The sequence below is a fragment of the Lutra lutra genome, chromosome 10 (assembly GCF_902655055.1).
Source record: "Lutra lutra chromosome 10, mLutLut1.2, whole genome shotgun sequence".
NCBI lineage: Eukaryota > Metazoa > Chordata > Mammalia > Carnivora > Mustelidae > Lutra > Lutra lutra.
Window position 1 is genome coordinate 46,864,426 of NC_062287.1, and position 20,022 is coordinate 46,884,447.

Below are 20,022 nucleotides of genomic sequence, written 5' to 3' on the forward strand. Positions count from 1 at the left end.
CAGTTATTTTAAATGCATAATGAACAGGAATGTTTCCGTTGTAACACCAGCATTTGGTGCTCATTTATAGTGAATCAACGCTTTAAAAAATGTAGAAAATCACAAAGTTTATTTTCCAACAGAAAATACTTTAATACCTATGCAAGAGTATATATTACTTGTTCTTTTAAATTGTGTCTTCAAAGTGGAACAAATAATTTGTCAGGTATTATTTGACTTTTCAGTGATACTATATCATGTTCCATAATACTTACTTGTTTAATGCAAAATTTAGGTGTGATTCTGTTGACATGTTAATGATAAAATGTCCTTTTTATTTCTGAGACATTTTCTGTAAGGATAAAAACAGAATTCTGAAGATAATGAGACAAGAAAAAGATTTAAATTAGGCTTTTAATCTCTTGGATAGTTCCATTTCACAAAATGAATATTGTAGACTTATATTTGAAACAGCAAGCACTGGAAAATGAAACCATCAACTTAGTTGCATGGCTAGAGGAGGAGATGTTTATATAAATGAATTTCTAATACATATCAAGAATGTGATAAAGGCTGTACTTTTTATTGGGACATAGTATTACTTGAGTCAGAAGCTAGTGACATATTTATATGTTTCAAAATGAATGTGGTGGTGACTTTACTCACAAAGGTTATCTACTAGTACTGAAAGCAAATTAATTTTAAATAACTAAGAAAATAACTATGACCCTCTAGCCAGATGCTATTTCAAGTGAGTGCCCTACTTCAGCTTGATATTCTTTCCTCTATATTTGAGAATTAGAATATATAAACTCTGCCCCTCATCTCTCTCTCCCTCTCCCTCTCCCTTTCTTTTTTTTTTTTTAAATTTAAAATGATCCGTTCTGAGGAACTCTGTATCAGCATAGGCTTTAGAAAAAGACCAAGTCAGGCTGGAATCATGTCCCTGCCCTCAACACCACTGTGACCTTGTCAGTAAATTTCATCATCTGTAGAATGAGAATCAGTGTTTCAGAAATGGTGGGGGGGGGGTGTTAAGCGCCAGTGAATAAATGAAGTGGCTAGACTGATACGGCACATAGCCAGCCCTCTTAAATTTTCCATTTCCATCCTGTTCACCTTCCAGTTCGTCCTTGAGCACAGCATCTTTGACTCATCTTTGATCAAAAGCTAAAGCTCTCGTATGTACTGTACTCTATAGTCCACACACACACACCCAGATGCATTGCCTGTCTGCTTACTCCTCTCATGAACTCTGGGCACATTTACTCTCTTTTCATGGGGGAGTGAGATTCAAAGAGATAAAGTGACTTGACCGTGGTCACGCAGCTGGGACTCCAGTCCAAGTGTCCTGAAGGCTATTCCAGTGCTCTTTTCACTGCGCTGAAGTTGCCTATTTCCTCCACATGTTCAGGAAAAAAACATGATTTAGGCTGTGATGTCCTCACCCCTGCAATTGACAATTAAGGATTCCACTGTATACAAAAGGAAAAATTTAGTACAGTTTGACTAGATACAGCATCCAGAATTTTTTTTTAAATGTCAGCCACTCCCTTCGATGGAAAGCAGTGTTTTAAGATATGATTAATATTCTGAGCATAGGGCGACAGTAAACACTATGTGTTTGCATTATCATGAGATGACAAAATTACCCACTCTCAAAGGACCAGCTGCTGCAGGGCGGCTGGCACCCATGTTGCCTACATTTTCAAAACTATTTTAATTGGTAATTTTCCATGGTTTGTTTTTTTTTTTTCCCCCCCTTTGGTCATTCAGAGAGGAAGTGTATGTGTAAACCTAATAAAGCCATAGCATGTGTTATGATGAAATGACATCATTGAATCTTAATATGTGAAATTCAGAAATTCAGAAACTTGAACCTAATCAGGGTTCTCATTGAGACAAGAGTGTCTATAACTAAGCTCCCCAAACAGGTATAGAGAAGTTATGGGGGAAAAAATGATAGAAAAATTCTTCCTATACTTTTTGTATAATATTTTCACTACCATGTTATAAGTTTGAATTGATGTGTACATGTATGTGAAACTGTTTGCAACATTTAGATGTATGTGATCTCTGAGAGTGCCCAACTTTGGAAATTTTAAGACCTATCCAATTGGATATATGATTGGAAATAATATGACTGGAAGATCATATCCAATTTCTACCCAAATTTCTGACAGCTTTAGACAAAGAACTTGATCACTTGAAACAATTCTCATTTCTATAATGTGGATAATGACTTATTCACAAGATTATGGAAAGGATCTAATAGTTAAAATTATAAATAAAAAATTTTTCACTGCTACCATTTATTAGGTGCTTAATACATACCAGACTCCTTGCTAAAGATTTATATGTACATTATCTCATTTAATCTTCCCCATAAGTCTTTATTGTTGATGTTAGTATTGTATCTATTTATAGATGCGAACACAGAGGCTAAGAAGCTAATTATCAGTGTTTACCAACTTAGGAAATGGAAGGCCTGGTCATTGAACTTAGACTTATTATTTCATTCATTGTAAGGAGTGATTGTCCTGAGCAAGTCAGGCACTATTGGGAAGAAGGAAATGGGGAATGGAAGATGAAAAAGCAACCAATCATGTCCACTTTACCCTGTCCACTGTGTGGAAAATGAATTAAACGTTGACAAGAGAGGGTCCAGGGCGAGTAGGTAGAAGGCTGTAGAAATAATCCAGGTGGGAGAGGACGTTGACGTCAACCAGGATGGTAGCAGTGCAGATTAAGAAATGTGGACAGATTGCGGATAGACTGCAGGTAGAGACAAACATGTGGTAGTGGGATGAGGAAGTCAAGCAAGGGTAGCCCCTTATTTCTTACTCTGAGCAACATACTAAACTGAGATGGGCAATATTAGAGTGCATATTCAAAGTAAAGGAAGGAAATCTTTCTAGTCTCAAGTTTCATACATTTAACTATTATTAAAGTTTTTACTAATTATCATGAACATAAAAGAGATTTGAAGTCTATGGCTACATAAATATATATTACCTGGACAGTTTTATAGAAAAGTCAGATGATCCCTCCTGAAGAGAAAATGTCAAAAATTATGTTACCATAATTCTTGGTTTTCAAAGTAAATACCTAAGCCAAAGATTACCTGAAATTTTCTTTGAACTTTGTGAAATCTGAACTTCAATATCTGTAGTATTGTGATATGAATTTGAGGGGGAAAGGGAAAACAAAACAAAACAAAATACGGGAAGACAGTTTACCAGAAAGCTAACACATTTATTTTAGATGATTAGGTCATGTATATTTTTTCTTCTTTCTGCATGGTTACATTTTTCAGATTTTCTAAAATGACCATATATTACCTTTATAAGTAGCAAATTAAAAATTTAAGAAAATTCATCTATAAGGTTACATTTGTGATGTCTGTATAATCCATAGTAAGTCCTGAGAACCACTGCAATCATAACCCTCAGTCAAACCAGTTAGAAACAATTGAAATATGGGATGCGTAGGTGGCTCAGTCAGTTGAGTGGCTGCCTTGGGCTCAGGTCATGATCCTAGGGTCCTAGGATCAAGTCCCACATCGGGCTTCCTGCTCAGCAGGGATCCTGCTTCTCCCTCTGCCTCCCATGCCCTCTGGTTGTGTTTTCTCTCTCTCTCTCTGACAAATAAATAAATAAAACCTTTAAAAAAAAATGATGTAACTGACAGCGGCCTCAAAATGTGCAGTCCTCCGAACTCACAGCGTGTACCACACGCTTCCTATCCCAGGGAACCCAAGTGCCAGAGGGGCCTGACCGGTAGTGCAAGTCCATTTGGAAAGCCTGGGAAGGCTGGGGAGTTCAAGGTTTCTTTCGTTTGAATTGCTTCTTCCAAATAGAAACATTTTAAAATTGCTTGTACTCTTTGCTTCCTCACTTCTTCAGGTTCACTAACAATGATAATATACTTTAAGAAATCTTCCCAGCCACCCTCACTTTTTCTTCTTTCCCTGTCTTCCAGGGTCAATGATTGTATCTTGCGGGTGAATGAGGTCGACGTGTCAGAGGTTTCCCACAGTAAAGCCGTGGAAGCTCTCAAAGAAGCGGGGTCTATCGTTCGCCTGTATGTGCGCAGAAGACGACCCATTCTGGAGACTGTTGTGGAGATCAAACTGTTCAAAGGACCTAAAGGTAATAAAACCATAAATGACTCACAACGAGACACCTGTGACAAACCATTTGGCCAAAATGGATATGCCATAATCCACCGACAGCGTACTCTCTTCTCTTAGTTTCTGCCATTCAGTCCTCACCTAGAGATCCGAAATGGTGCAGTAGTGGTTTTACAGAGGTCAAGGAAATCAATACTCTAAATAGGAACTCACAGAAAGAAAAGGACAGATTTATACAGGAATGTCCTTATAAGCAGTGTTTTTATAAACCATTGGCATTTTCTATAAATTTTTAATTTTACTGTATCATTGTGACTTGGCTGGCACATACATTCCTTCTCATTTTTAAGATCTAAATGGTGACTCCTCATCTAGTAAAACAGTAATATGAATGATAATAATTAAACTAGTCTATTTCAAAATAACAGTTATTGTATGTTTTTATAATACTGTTGTGATTTGTTTTGATTTGTAATACTTTCATGTGTTACACCCAACAAGTACCACATAATATTTTATATTTGCTATAGTCAAAATAGAAAAAATAGAATAGGAAAAAATTATTTTTTCTAAATTTTATTTTTTCTAAATGCAAATCTCTCTCTCTTTTTTTTTTTAAGATTTTATGTATTTATTTGACAAAGGGAGAGAGACCACAAGTAGACAGAGAGGCAGGCGAGGAGAGAAGGGGAAGCAGGCTCCCTGCCGAGCAGAGAGCCCCTTATGCGGCTCAATCCCAGGACCCAGAGATCATAACCTGAGCTAAAGGCAGAGACTTAACGCACTGAGCCACCCAGACACCCCTAAATGCTCACAGATCTCTTGAGTAATTACAGTTACTCTGGGGAGTCACACGAACAGTGAGATGAATTATTACACTAATTTTTAAGGACAGTCATTTGGGCTGTACTCTTCAGAATGATGACATTTAATATTAGCTTAAAAGTATTTCAAATATTTTAAGAAAAATCCAATAATTGGCTTAACAGTTTTTCAAATATTTTTAGAAGATTATGACCAGATAGTTACTGTATTATTTGAGTAAATCATTTCTCTTTCCCTTAAAATCTACTTAATCTCTAATGCTAGATGGGATTTAAAAGGAAGTAAGGACACTGCCTTCTGTAGAAGGCTGTAGTGGCTGATATTTAAGACCTCAGACCCAGGAGTCAGACAGGACTGAGTTTAAAATCCTGATTCAGCCACTTACCAGCAGAGTGATATTGGTTGGACCAATCCCCTCATTATTAAATGGGGATCATAATGGCAGTATCTGTCCCACAGGGTTTATGAAAATTAAACATTTAACTAAATCTTGCTGGTTAAAAGTGTAGCCTCCAGAGCTGAAGTGCTACCTCTGCAGCATACTAGCCATTTGACCTTGAGCAAATTGCTTAACCTCTCTGAGCCTTAATTTTCTCATCTAAAAATGCAGATAATAATAGTAGTTGCCCCTAGAAATGTGAGGATTAGATGAGCCAATTCACTAAACTAATTAGAACAGTGGCTGGCCCTAATTGACTTCCAAACGAGTATTACCTGTATGTACATGTTATTTGTAGTATGTTTTACTACAAATAGCTTCAAACTTTGCTACAATTGCTTGGTTATGTAATGAATATATACAAAGATGCCCCGTGAGCTAAATTCAAATGGATTAAAATCACATAATTAAATCTGGAGGAAAAAAAAAAAAGAAGTAAAGCATTTGCATACCACAATGTCTGGTAGTATGAAAGGAAGGACTTTCTAACCTTTTCACATTTACTAAAACCCTATTTGTAAGGTGATCTAAAGATAAACAATTTGAGCATCACACGATTTCTATGAAAAATATATGCTATTTACAAATAGCAAGCAGGGGGGCGCCTGGGTGGCTCAGTGGGTTAAGCCGCTGCCTTCAGCTCAGGTCATGATCTCAGGGTCCTGGGATTGAGTCCCGCATCGGGCTCTCTGCTCAGCAGGGAGCCTGCTTCCCTCTCTCTCTCTCTCTGCCTGACTCTCTGTCTACTTGTGATCTCTCTCTGTCAAATAAACAAATAAAATCTTTAAAAAAAAAAAAAAAAAAACAAATAGCAAGCAGGTATTTCTACAGTTCAATTAATGGTGATTACTCAGCACCACCCTAAAGCGAACACCAGTTTGAAGCACTCAGCAAAGCATTAGCATCTATTAGCAGGCCTCCTGCTAGCTGAGTCACTAGCTAGCTCACTGACCTCTAGCTGCTCAACAGAGCACCTCAAGGTTCTTGTGAATCCATAGCCAAAACTCCTTAATTTTAGCAGGAACAGTTTTGGGGGATCTTTGATGCCAGGGTCCCATCTGGCTGGTTTATTTCAGTCTGAACTGTTGTCTCCTTTGAGCAGAGGGTAGGACAGGAATTGCCATAGGACATAAAAAGGGGGAAGTGGGGACAGGTGAGTGTAATCCAACAAGAAAACCCTGGCAGTAACCCAAAAGTACACGGCAGACGACTGATAGCGTTGGTTTACTGAAGCATGAAGACCTAGGACATTATTAGAACTTAACCTCACCTCCCAGGAAGCAGGGAACTGCCATATCCCTAAAGAGGGTGTGGGCCTGTTAGTCCTGTTGGGATTACATTGAGTCAATCATACATTTTTATACTGTCACCATCCAAAGGTCACTGATGGGGATTTGTTTTTCCATAAGTTTATTGACACACAAGGAAAGAAAAGGTGTTAGTTATTGTTTAAATTCCTAATGCATTTCCCAGTGCCTTAAACATGGGAAGTGCTGAATTAGTAAGTTGAATAATTAAATTAGATTCCGCACTAAATATGACGGTACCTTACAATATTAACTTTACTTAGCACCTCTTAATTCATAGTTTTTGAATGGCAAGATATTTAAAATAAATTTCTTGGGATGCCTGGGTGGCTCAATCAGGTAAGCATCTGCCTTCAGCTCAGGTCATGATCCCGGGGTCCTGGAATCAAGTCCCACATAGGGCTCTTTGCTCAGCGGGGATCGTGCTTCTCCCTCTGCCTGCAGCTCCCCCTGCTTGTGCTCTCTTGCTTTCTCGTTCTCTGGAAAACAAACAAACAAACAAGTAAGTAAATAAATAAAGTCTTTTAAAAAATTAAATAAATTTCTACCAATGTTTAGCTCCTACTGTGGAAACTGTCATGCACCCGGGGGGATAAAGATAATTCAGATGTGATTCTGATGGAAGAATCAGAAAGTTCTCATGGGCAAGAAAGACATAAAGTCAACTAACTTTAATGCAAGGCAAAATGAAATCAGCTCTGTGATGGAATATGTGTCATGATTCATCTTGACCAGGAAAGCCAAAATGCTCCAGAATATTTAAAATTTTAGCATGTGCTCACAGGTCCTTATGGACCCTTTGTTGAGGATGTGGGCATTCTCTATAGTCCATCAACTCTCTAGCCAACTGGGCTAACTAACCTCGATTATGCGCGTGCAATACAGAGCTAACTGGATGTCTTCATCAATTTAGTCCTTCAATGATTCAAGGAATATTAAGTATTTATTATGTTCCTGGCACAGAGGCTGACAATGGAGATTCATGGTAAAAGTAGAAATAGTTCTTGCTCAAGGAGATATTAGCCTAATGTAGAAAATACCCATGAGAGATGGAGAGGAGAAGGGAGTTGAGGGAAATTGGAAGGGGAGGTGAACCATGAGAGACTATGGACTCTGAAAAACGATCTGAGAATTTTGAAGGGGTGAGGGGTGGGAGGTTGGGGACACCAGGTGGTGGGTATTGTAGAGGGCACGGATTGCATGGAGCACTGGGTGTGGTGCAAAAATAATGAATACTGTTATGCTGAAAAAATTAAAAATTAATTTAAAAAAAAAAAAGAAAATATCCATGATTATATTGGGAAACATGCTAGCTAGAATGAGCATAAAAGATTATAAAGTGGCCAATCAAATAGAGAGTCAAAGAAGACTTCTTTAAGGAAGTGCCACTTAAGCTAAACCTTGAAAGAAAAAGAAAAATAGAAGTAAGCTAGATAAAGGTAGAGAAGAGCATCCAGACAGAAGTAAAAGCATGTGTGTATGAAGGCCCTAAAGTAGAAAATATCTAGATAAGGAAGTCCATTGTGACTGGTGTTTGATGAGAGGATAGTGAATGACATGAAATGATACTGTCACGGTAAGTGGTACCCGATCACCCAAAGGCTCATTGACCACATTTAAAGATATGTTATTTTATTTCAAGATAAAGCAGCAAGAAGTTACTGCAGAATTTTCAGCATGGGAGTGACATGATCAAAATAGTCATTTTCAGAAGATCATTTGGTTGCTGTGAAGAAAATGCATTGAAAGGGCATGAGTGGGAGCAGAGATCTGTTAGGGGTTACTTGCAGAAGGTCAAGAAAAATGGATGGAGTCCAGCTAAATGTCCAACTAAATCTTATTTATTTATTTGTCAGAGAGAGAGAGCGAAAGAGCACATGCAGGGGGAGCTGCAGGCAGAGGGAGAAGCAGCTTCCTTGCTGAACAAAGAGCCCTATGTAGGACTCGATCCCAAGACCCCGGGATCATGACCTGAGCCAAACGCAGATGCTTAACTGACTGAGCCACCCGGGCATCCCTCAGAGATATAATTGATGCCACTTATTGATCTTGATGGGGACTATGTCCAAGGATAAGGCCCAGTTTTCTAATGGAGCAATTGAATGTGTTAGGATACCATCTATGAGACTGGGAAGACTGGGGAGGAGCCCCTGTGGGAAGATTAGGAATTCACTTTCCAACATGTTGAAAGACTGTGATGCATTTGAAAAGGGTTTCCAGGAGGCAGAACTGGAAGATATCTGTCTGCAATCCCCGTCAAGGTAATATTCTGAATTTACCCTATATTTTGTCAAATATCTGGAATTGGGTAAATACTGAATATTGACTCTCTCTTCAAAAAATCTTTAATGTAAAGAGGGTGAATATGGCTATAGTAGCTATTTTGAACAGTTATAATAAAAATAAGAATCTATTTTTGTAGATATTCTTAATTCCCAGACTATTTTTATTTTGGGATTCTTTTTGTTTTGTTTAATTATGGGGTTTTTTTCTGGTTATATAGATGACAGTGTTAAGGGATCCTTGAAAAATAATTTGTGATAGAGTTAAATATATAGTTTTCTAATTCTATACCCTTATGTTTATTCCATAATTGTACAAAGTACTAATTCCAAAATGACCTTCAGTATATGTGATTCTGTCTCTGTAGCAGTGCTGATCTTCCCAATATTCAACTAGAATTATCTGGCTGGTGATTTATGGCCCCATATTTCACTAATAAATATTTGGGGAATAGCCACAAATAATTTAGAATGTCTTTCTTTAACAGTATGTAAAAATTTCCCTAACCTCACAGTTACAGATTTGGTCATTGCAAGCAGCTGGGGTGTCTGTTTGTGGACAGTTTGGTGGGGGGGGAAGGGTAATCATGTATAGGAAGTAGCGTTTAGGCAAATTCATTTAAATTTGCCAAGTAACCAAAAATATACAAGGAAGAAAATCTGAAGTGGGCATGTGGTTCCCCAGGAAGTTGGTTTATCTCAAAAGTCTTTCTAGTGACTTTCCTAAGAACACACTACGTCATAATTTCTAAGAAGCTATATGATTAAACACATGCAGCCTTGTTCCTGTGGCCTGAGCCAAGGAAGCCAAAACCTATATAAGCAATGAGATGTCTTTTTAAAGATGTTCTTATTGCTTAAGGATTATACAACTAGGTTAGGGCCAAGCTCTACAACTGAAAAATGTTCAGGCCATAACTTTGTTAATATCCCAAAGTAGACTTGCTTGTGGCTTTATTTTAGCCAGTTTATTAAATCTGAAGTAGTGATAAAGTCCATCTAGCAAAACATTTCTACAATTCTTCATTATTTACAAAACGTATTTTTAATATTTAAAATGTTTTAATTTTTTCACACTCACAGATACGTGTTGCACTTTCATAGGTCTGTAATAGTGCAAACTGAAAATGCTATGATGATTATTATTCCCAAATAAGTATAAAATACCCCGGCTGTAAGAGTCATTACACTAATGGCTACTTATAATGTGTATACTTCAGTGATTGGAAAAGCCAGATATGTAGTGGGGAGGTTCCCGGGCATCTTTAAGTAGATGTGGGTCCCAAAACATGTGTCTTAACCTCTCTGTGTCTCAACCTTCCTCATCTGCAAAATCGACAGGACCTGATTATCTAATTTATAAGTTTATCTTCAGGATAGCAATTGTAAATTCTAAGTACACATTTGTATTATTTTTAGTCTTTTTATTATCATAATTTGCTACAATTTGATTTTAAAAAGCAGCAAAGCCCATACTCATCCCAGTGCTTTCTTTTCTTTTTTTTAATTTAAATTCATTTAGCCAAAATGTAGTACATTCTTAGTTTTTAGTGTTGTGTTCAATGATTCATTAGTTGTGTATCGTACCCAGTGCTCATCACATCTCCAGTGCTTTAAAAGAGACTCTTCTAGTATTTTATGCAATCTGTTTTTTAGTATTATTTGTTGACTATTATTTGTTGACTATTTATTAAAATAAAAAGGTAATTAAAATGTTTTAATATTCAGGGCGCCTGGGTGGCTCAGTGGGTTAAGCCTCTTGCCTTCAGCTCAGGTCATGATCTCGGGGTCCTGGGATCAAGTCCCGCATCGGGCTCTCTGCTCTGCAGGGAGCCTGCTTCCCTCTCTCTCTCTCTCTGCCTGCCTCTCCGTCTACTTGTGATCTCTCTCTGTCAAATAAATAAATAAAATCTTAAAAAAAAATTTAAAAAAATGTTTTAATATTCAGCATTTCCAGATGAAGCAAATATATTTAGATATATACAAATATATACATATATATTTATATTTACATGTTAACCCAGATTCCTTTAATTTAATTTTATTTTTTCAGTGTTCCAAGGTTCATTGTTTATGCGCCACACTCAGTGCTCCATCCAATCCATACCCTCCTTAATACCCAGCACCAGAATCAGCCATCCCCCTACCCTCCCCCTTTCTAAACTCTCAATTTGTTTCTCAGAGTCCACAGTCTCTCATGGTTCATCTACCTCTCTGATTTCCCCCAATTCACTTTTCCTTTACTTCTCCTAATGTCCTCCATGTTATTCCTTATGCTCCACAAGTAAGTGAAACCATATGATAATTGACTTTCTCTGCTTGACTTATTTCACTCAGCATAATCTCCTCCAGTCCCATCCATGTTGATACAAATGTTGGGTATACATCTTTTCTGATGGAGACATAATATTCCATTGTATATATGAACCATATCTTTATCCACTTGTCTGTTGAAGGGCATCTTCATTCTATCCACAGTTTGGCTAATGTGGCCATTGCTGCTGAGAACACTGTGGTACAGATGGCCCTTCTGTTCACTATGTCTGTATCTTTGGGGTAAATACCCAGTAGTGCAATTGCAGGGTCCTGGGGTAACTCTATTTTTAATTTCTTAAGGAATTTCCACACTGTTTTCCAAAGTGGCTGTACCAACTTGTATTCCCACCAACACTGTAAGAGGGTTCCCCTTTCTCCACATCCTCTCCAACACACGTTGTTTACTGTCTTGTTAATTTTGGCCATTCTAAATGGTATAAGGTGGTATCTCACTGTGGTTTTGATTTGAATCTCGCTGATGGCTACTGATGATGAACATTTTTTCATGTGTCTGTTAGCCATTTGTATGTCTTCTTTGGAGAAGTGTCTGTTCATGTCTTCTTCCTAGTTTTTGACATGATTATCTGTTTTTGGGGTGTTGAGTTTGAGGAGTTCTTTATAGATCTTGGATATCAGCCCTTTGTCTGTAGTGTCATTTGTGAATATCTTCTCCCATTCCATGGGTTGCCTATGTTTTGTTGACTGTTTCCTTTGCTGTGCAGAAGCTTTTGATCTTGATGAGGTCCCAAAAGTTCATTTTCGCTTTTGTTTCCTTTGCCTTTGGAGACATGTCTTGAAAGAAGTTGCTGTGGCCAATGTCAAAGAGGTTACTGCTTATGTTCTCTCAGACTTTGATAGATTCCTGCCTCACTCTGAGGTCTTTCATCCATTTTGAGTTTATCTTTGCATATGTTAGTCCAGATTCCTGTATGCATATGCATACACAAACACACACAACACATATTAGCATTAGTATATATACATGCACATATATTGTATATGCAATTGATTTCTCTCTGGCTCTAGTCAAATTTATTTCTAACAGCATCTGAGTTATGATGTGGCATATGAATCTGTTTCATGAAAATGTGCATATATGTTTATATGTATGTATTTTCCCCTAGTCTTCCTAGTATGGGCAAACATTTCAGTAGACTCCATGTGCAGAAATAGCTCCAAGCATGTTGAAAACTGACCTCATGATATCCCCTTAGTACCACCTTCCACCACAGGTGCTTCACCAGTGTAATCTCCTGCTCTGACCTCTCCAGTTCAGTTAAAGGTTATCCTAGTCACCAAATTAAAAAGCTCAGAGTCCTTTTATTTTGATTCTTCTCTCTTCCCTACTGCTTTTATTAAGTCAGGCATCATGTCCTTTGGAAGTTACCTCCACCACAACTAATCTTCTCTTTAAAATCTCCACTGCCGTTACTGTGAGGTCCATATCCACCATTACGTCTTGTCTGAGCTACTGCAATAGACCATTGCCAATTCCCCCCTCCCTGCTTATATGCTCCTCCTTGATAAATTTTGCAAAAATCACAGCTCTGTGCATTGTTTTCCCCTGCTCAGAAGTCTCCAGGGGTTCTTCATTGCAATTAGGTAAAAATCTAAATCTCTTGCCACAGCATTTCATGCCCCCTATGATCTCCCTCTCCTCCAGGGACAAAATTTCATCTCAGCCTTCTCTTCTGTCTTCTCTCCTTCATGCATCTCCACATCCAGGAAAGCCAGACTCTGTACAATTTCTTAAATACAGGACATACTCTCCTGTCCTTAGGACTTTGCCCATCCCATTCCCATCTTTGGAATGCCTTTCTTTACCACTGTGACCATTGCCTGACAGAATCATATCCATCCCCCAAAAGCCAAGCCAGTTCATTTTTATCTCCTCACCGAACTGTCAGAGACTGATCAAATTAGAAGTAATCTTTCACTTCTAAGGACTTCAGAAGTGCTTTATTGCTTTCTCTCTGCTCCTGCTTTTGTTACCTTGTGATCCAAGCAACCCATAGGGTGTAGGAAGGATAGATATAAGCAGCCTAAGTTAAGAAGATGAACAAGCTGCTAATTCTCACACTTAAGATACTGAGTTTATGATTTCTGCCCCGACCTGTGCAAATTAGAAGCATTTGATGAATGCTGAAAATACAAACCCTAGGTATAGTCTGTACCAGACTCTGAGCAGTAAGTGGAGGAAAGTCCAAGACAGATCATGACCATTACCGCAGTAAGGAAAGCAGAAAAAGGAATGGCCAAGAAGTAAGATGCATGATTTTATGGCCAGGAGTAAAACCCTTGCATTGTTCCCCCTTTTTTAAAATTTTATTGTAACTATCTGTTCAAGAGATTGGGATGAAACAGTATTTGAAGCATCTAACACTTTGCTTAAAAGGCTGATTTATCAAAAACCAGTTTCCAAGTTATTGAGGATTTTTATTTTATTTTTTCTTAATAGCCTACTTGACAGATTTATTGTCCAGCTTAGTTAAAGATTAATGTGGCATATGTCCGGTATAATAGACAGAGGATTTCTCAGGTATCTAACTTGAATGAAGTTTATGACTTGTCTCTATCTGCATTCTCAATTTTTTTTTTTCCTAATCTGTCCTTGTTCCGCCATCTACTCTTGTCTCTTCTCTCTCTGACACTAATGGGACTGGAGTGAACCTCCTCAGAGTTGATGTGAGGCACTCATCTGACAGTTTTCAGAGATGGTTCCTTGGTAAATTACTCTACAACTTGAATTTTGGCATCTAGGCCTAGAGCGAACAATAATGTTCTGTGAACATTTGAACATACTAAGATTTTAGTTGAAAATTAAATGTATCCTCCTTACACATACTGCAGAGATTGCCAGCCCCGAAACCATTGTTTTTATTCCCTCTGTCCATGGATAGCTTTGCTGATGGTGTTCTCTAACAAGCTGGGCTACTGTCACCTGACCATGATAAGTCAGAAGTGTTTAGGACAGCAAAGTTTTCAGATGTCCACAATTCAGCTGTTCATACCCAAGCAGTTCACCAGGTCCGTGGATCAAAACTGAACATGAAGATTATGCAACTGCTTTTATTACTGGCATCCAACCATGCACTCCATCGAGGGACATCACACATTTCCCCCCTTTCTTACCATGGGGTAAATTATAACGTGTATTCATCTTGAATGCGTATGCAGGTGACTCCCTGAATGCGAGGCACAGCTTACTCTCTATTTAGGCCCATGTCCTGGGCTCTGAGTTCTAAGTGGCAAGTAGGCCTATCTGTGGTGAAGGACCGTTCTGAATAATGGTTTGATTCTTAGTAAACACAAATGGCAAATTCAGCTGTTTGGCATGAGGTCTTAAAACAGAACATTTTCCTTTTAGTGCTAAAATTTTTCTGTCCTTTTGAATTACCAGAATTGTTCCCTTGAGTACACAGGGGAATTTGCTTGACTGCATGTGCAGTGAAACCTCTTATTGAAGGATAATATTCAGAGTCAAAAAGAAAATGCCTGTTTGTATTAAGCCAGAGAACCAGTCTTCTTGGAAATACATTGTGCCTCAGTCACCACTCCCTCTCCCCCAACAGAATAAATCCTTTTTTTAAAATTGGACAAAAGACAACATATTGGATGAATTCACCTTGCTCTGAGGAACTTTCTATAGAATTTCTTGAATACGTACACGGTTAGTCCTCGATTATTTCTGGGTAAAAGATATATCCTTTGGATTGTGGGGCTCTTTCTCTGAGCTAGTATTTGGTCAGTCTTCGTAAGGATATCCATAAAAAGCGTTCTCCTGAAATCTTGCAGCAAGTTATTTGTTCATAAAAAACAAACTATAGACATGGCCACTGTAATCGCTCTGTTGTATACATTCTACATTATTGGAGAGTAGAACAACTGACAACATTTGCTAAACTGTTTTGGAAACTAAGGAATGAAGCCACTCCTCTCATTTGCCTTTTCAGGCTAACATGTGGCCATCGTTTCTTTCCTTAGTTTATTTCTTTGCTGTGTAGAGCTGGCTCATAACTTTTAATGGAATTTGTGATTAACGTCTCCTTAACAAATCTTTAAAGTCAAAATTATTTTACCATGAAAGCTTGGATTGCAAGAATGCATTGTAGTAGGTAGGTGTAGCTTTTACTTTTTTTGACATTTATAAAACAAAAGTTTTATAATTCACACAGCAAACACTGTTTACCTAACTATAAATACTTGCTGAGGTAAATACCTATATAACATTTCTTAAAGTTTTAAAAGGAAATGTGTTGCCATGGTAAATACTGTGACTATAAATCTTTCCATTTTATGACCAGTAGCAAAGCAATTGTATTAGGCTTTGGGCAGTACCTTAGTTAAAGTCCTTCCTTTACCTAACTATTAAATGGGAATAATATTAAGAGGTTGCCTTGGTTTTCATGAGAATTTAATGAAGTCCCAGGTACATGTTAGTGCCCAAAAAGTTTAATATATTCCTCTTCATTGTCTACACTGTTAAGAAGCAAACACATGCAGAAAATAGTCATCCATTCACTCAATAAATATTTTATTTCAAAAACATTTATTAAGCCAGGCAGTTCAAAGTACAAAAACAAAAGAATATCAATAAATAAAGAAGTGTTGGCTTTTCTCCCAAATACCTTCTTAAAATACAGGCATTAATCTAGACCAAAATAACATAGTCCTCTTTTGACTAGGACGAGCTTCATGCCAAATTTATTGCAATCCCCTAACTAAATCCATTCTGGTTCCCTAACTCATCAACCAACATACATTAAATTCTTCTCCTCCTATGGAACATTGAGATCCAATAAAATTAAAGATTGTGGAATTTTTATTCATGAACCATGACTTCAGGGGCCATTAGCTATTAGCTGTCAGTTAAAACCCTTGTGCTATACGGACTTCGTCCCTGAGTGTAATCCAATTGCAGCTGGATACCTTGGACACTTTATCCCTTACAGAAAAGTTAATAAGGGAGATAAAATCTCTGCTTGTAAACTCCATAAAAAATGGCAACTTGGGGATTTGTAAACATGAAATATGTTATGGGTTTGCCAGTTATGAGGTCCTACCAAGAACCCACTGAAAGTTGGAAATTTCCACAATAAAGATGATCTTAGGAAAAGCTGAGAATTATCAATAAAGGCTAAAAAGAGAGCAGTTAAGAAAAAGGAAAAAGTAAAAATAAGAAAGAAAACAAACAAGGCACATTTATTTAGGCAAGTCAGTCCCTGATCATCATGAAGGAAGAAAACATAGAGAGTTTGTTTAGTATACACATTAATCTAAGGAAGAAGGACTTCAATAGTTGCTACCCAGGAACCCAAAAATATTTGCTGGATATTCATGAGCAGCTGAGTCATATGGGAAAAGTTAGCCTTCATAGACCCACTCATTTGAATAAAGTGAACATGGTAACTACTAGTTGTTTAAAATTATAATAATGTGGATGTGCAAGAATTCTTACGTGTCAAATATTCTAATCTCTCAAAATGCACACACTAATTTATGCACTTGACAGAACTGTAACAAACACCTTTTACTCACGCCAGTTACAAGTTGGAGATAGAGACATGGTATGCCCTCAAGGGAGATAGTGGTCCCACTATAGTGTGTGGAGTGTGCATGAATGTAATAATTCTAGTACCACCAAATAAATACAGATACAGGTTTTTACAAGGACTTCAATTTCTGCTTCAGTGCTCTGGGAAGAAGCAGCTTTCCAACACTGGTGACAGCTGTTCCCTTGGGAGACTGCCCCATTCACTGGATTTCCACCCCCTTCCCAAAGTTGAGCTGAAAGCTGGAATTCCTTTGAAGCTGTCTATTAATGTCATTCCTGCCCTCTCCAGCTACAATGGACAACTCTTCATAGGACAGCCCCTCATTCATTTGTAGGACACTGTCAAGTCTCCATTTAAACCTCTCTCATTTAGACTAAGGAATCCTCACATATTAACCATTCCTGATTCATCATATTTTCAGACCCTCTATTTTACTGTTTCTGTTATATGAATTTTCTCCATTTTGGCAATATCCCTCCTAAATAAAAATATACAGAACTGTATATAGAGATCCCTTGATATGTTTGTAAGTACAAACCACAGTAAGTGGAGTTTTGTATATGAACACCATACATTAATATAATATAAAACTGTGTTAGCTTTGTTTTTAAGACCCTTTTTGTTGGTTCTATCCAAATTACATATTTATATATGTAAATATTTCATATGAACTACTGGCTTTTATATATATTACATTCTGTCTTACAACAATTGATTTTTGATGTCCATTTATAAATTTCCTTTTATCTCCATTAAATATAGGACTATTGGACTAAGCCTAGCATCCAGACCTACTGGTTTCATTTTTGATAGTAATTTAACCATTCTTCATATTAGCCATCCTTTACTCATTTGTGTCCATTACAAGTGACCTAAAGGCAGACAGATGATAGAATAATTAGAAACAGGATGGAATTGGTCAGGGATACATTGCCCAGTAAACATAGATATGAAAGTGAATCCCACAGTTATAAGAAAAGACTGAGCAAAAAAATAACAAAGATAAAAAGAATGCCTATTATTTTGAGTCATTATATTGTACACCTGAAACTAATATAATACTGATATTAATTATACTTCAAAATAATAATAATAAAAATAATAATAATAGTGTCTATAGGCAAAGTTTTCCATGAAGCAGATTATATGTATTCCTAAAGAAATAGTTTCCAGGTTATAAGGACAGAGTAATCTTATCTGCTCACAGAAACTCTCTCCTCCAATAACACAAAATGAATAACCCTTAAGGGAAATGACTGATAACAACATCAAAATTTTTTTCTAATAGTGATATATTGCATGGAGCACTGGGTGTGGTGCATAAACAATGAATTCTGGAACACTGAAAAGAAATAAAATAAAATCTAAAAAATTTCATTAAAAAATAGTGACAAAAAAGGAATGAAGCACAACTTAATATTGTACTCTTAAAAAACTGTGATGAAGGACAGAAAGAGTTGTAGATAGGCTTAGGAAGGCTCAGATTCCCATTCCCTTCTGGAAACTCAGTTGGTAACTGACAAAATCTAGAGAAGAGTACACTGAGCTGGCAGGCTATCTTTTTTCAAAGAGTAGTTGACACTTGAATCTTGCTGTTGGGAGAATCTAAAGTGGGGGAATTGAGCAGTAATGGTGATATTCTCTGATGGAAGTTAAGGTTCTGTAACAACACCCTGAATTAGAGAAATGACCCAAGTAGATGTACCTTGGTCTAGGACAGGAATCTCAAAGACAGCAGAATTTGAGTGTTCTAAGAAACATAGCACTGTTGACTACAGCCTCTACTGAGCTCTCCCCAAATTCCTTCCCCAGTTTTTTGCCTCATGTGCCAAAGTGATTAGAACACAGAATATCTAGACCCCACCACCACCACTGTGACTCGGAAGGAAAAACAAAATGTTTAGAGGTGTAAATGAAAAGAGTAAAGTAGGCATATATACTTTTTCAGAGCAAAGAGCATCTGATTGAATTGTCCAATCATGAGCAGGATGGAAACATTTTAATAATTCCAAATATACCACAATCAAAATGAAAAAGAAGCATCCTCATTAAAATCTAATTTAGTAAGCACTTACTGTATTTTAGGCACTTACATATAGATAGTACTTACATATGTTCTAAGTGTTGTATATGTAGCTACATCTATATATTTCTTATCATCCCTGTAAGAATTCCAGTGTTATTATATATGCAGATATTAGATTCAATATCTTGCCAGAAAATACACAAATAGTGACAGAGACAGGATAGAATTGTCTGGCTCCAGAACTCATGCTATTACCCCTAGGTGATCTTGGTCTTCATAACTTGCAAACAAAAGGAAGAAAGAAATAAGACAAATAGCTCAAACTATAATTCAAGGAGCAGAAAAGAAATTATCACGATTCACGCTATAAAAGAACTTAAGAAAATAAATTCAATAAAGTGGGGTGCCTGGGTGGCTCAGTGGACTAAGCCTCTGCCTTTGGCTCAGGTCATGATCTCAGGGTCCTGGGATCGAGCCCTGCATCGGGCTCTCTGGTCAGCAGGGAGCCTGCTTCCCCCCCACACACCCCGCCTGCCTCTCTGCCTACTTGTGATCTCTCCCTGTGTCAAATAAATAAGTAAAACCTTAAAAAAAAAAAAAAAAGAAAAGAAATTCAACAAAGTAAGTGCTGAAAGACAAAATTATAAAACTACGGACTGAGCTGCAAAGAAAAATTACAGACCTGAGGAATCCAATAAAGGGCCTAATAGCATCTTTATAGAACTCATGAATATAGTGTAAACAGTAAGAAAAAAAAAAAGATGTCACTGAAGTTAATGACAAAGAGCAAAACTTGAGATAGTCATACTGAGCACAAGGTTTAAAAAATAAACAAAAGAGAAAGGAATATTCTAAAGCTATATCCAACAAGCACTGCAGAGTTTTGAGAAAAAGAGCTGGTGGCCCAGGGTGTTGAGACAAGGCAAGGGTTCAAAAAATGTATCGTCAGCCATGCAGACTTTCTAAAATACACTATCACAGCTATTGTTTACATTGTTCCAGACATAAATTTGCTTATGAATTGAAAAGTGAAAAAATATTCTTATTTGTGATGATAAACCAAAGAAAATCATCCAAAAAATATTTAAAACAATAAAAGAATTGAGTAAGGTAGCTATGCATAAAACTAATGTATAGAAATCAATCAGCAATATATCCATG

General features: G+C 37.2%; 1 protein-coding gene across 10 annotated transcripts in view; it reads left to right on the forward strand.

Annotated features, from left to right (window-relative positions):
- The window catches only part of DLG2 (discs large MAGUK scaffold protein 2), a 2,065,329-nt gene that overhangs the window by 1,508,297 nt on the left and 537,010 nt on the right, over positions 1-20,022 (forward strand). For all 10 annotated transcript variants that reach the window (XM_047691101.1, XM_047691090.1, XM_047691092.1 and 7 more), the window contains one exon: positions 3,961-4,130. In XM_047691101.1, coding sequence (XP_047547057.1) covers positions 3,961-4,130 — 170 coding nt within the window. The remainder of the gene's footprint in view (positions 1-3,960; positions 4,131-20,022) is intronic.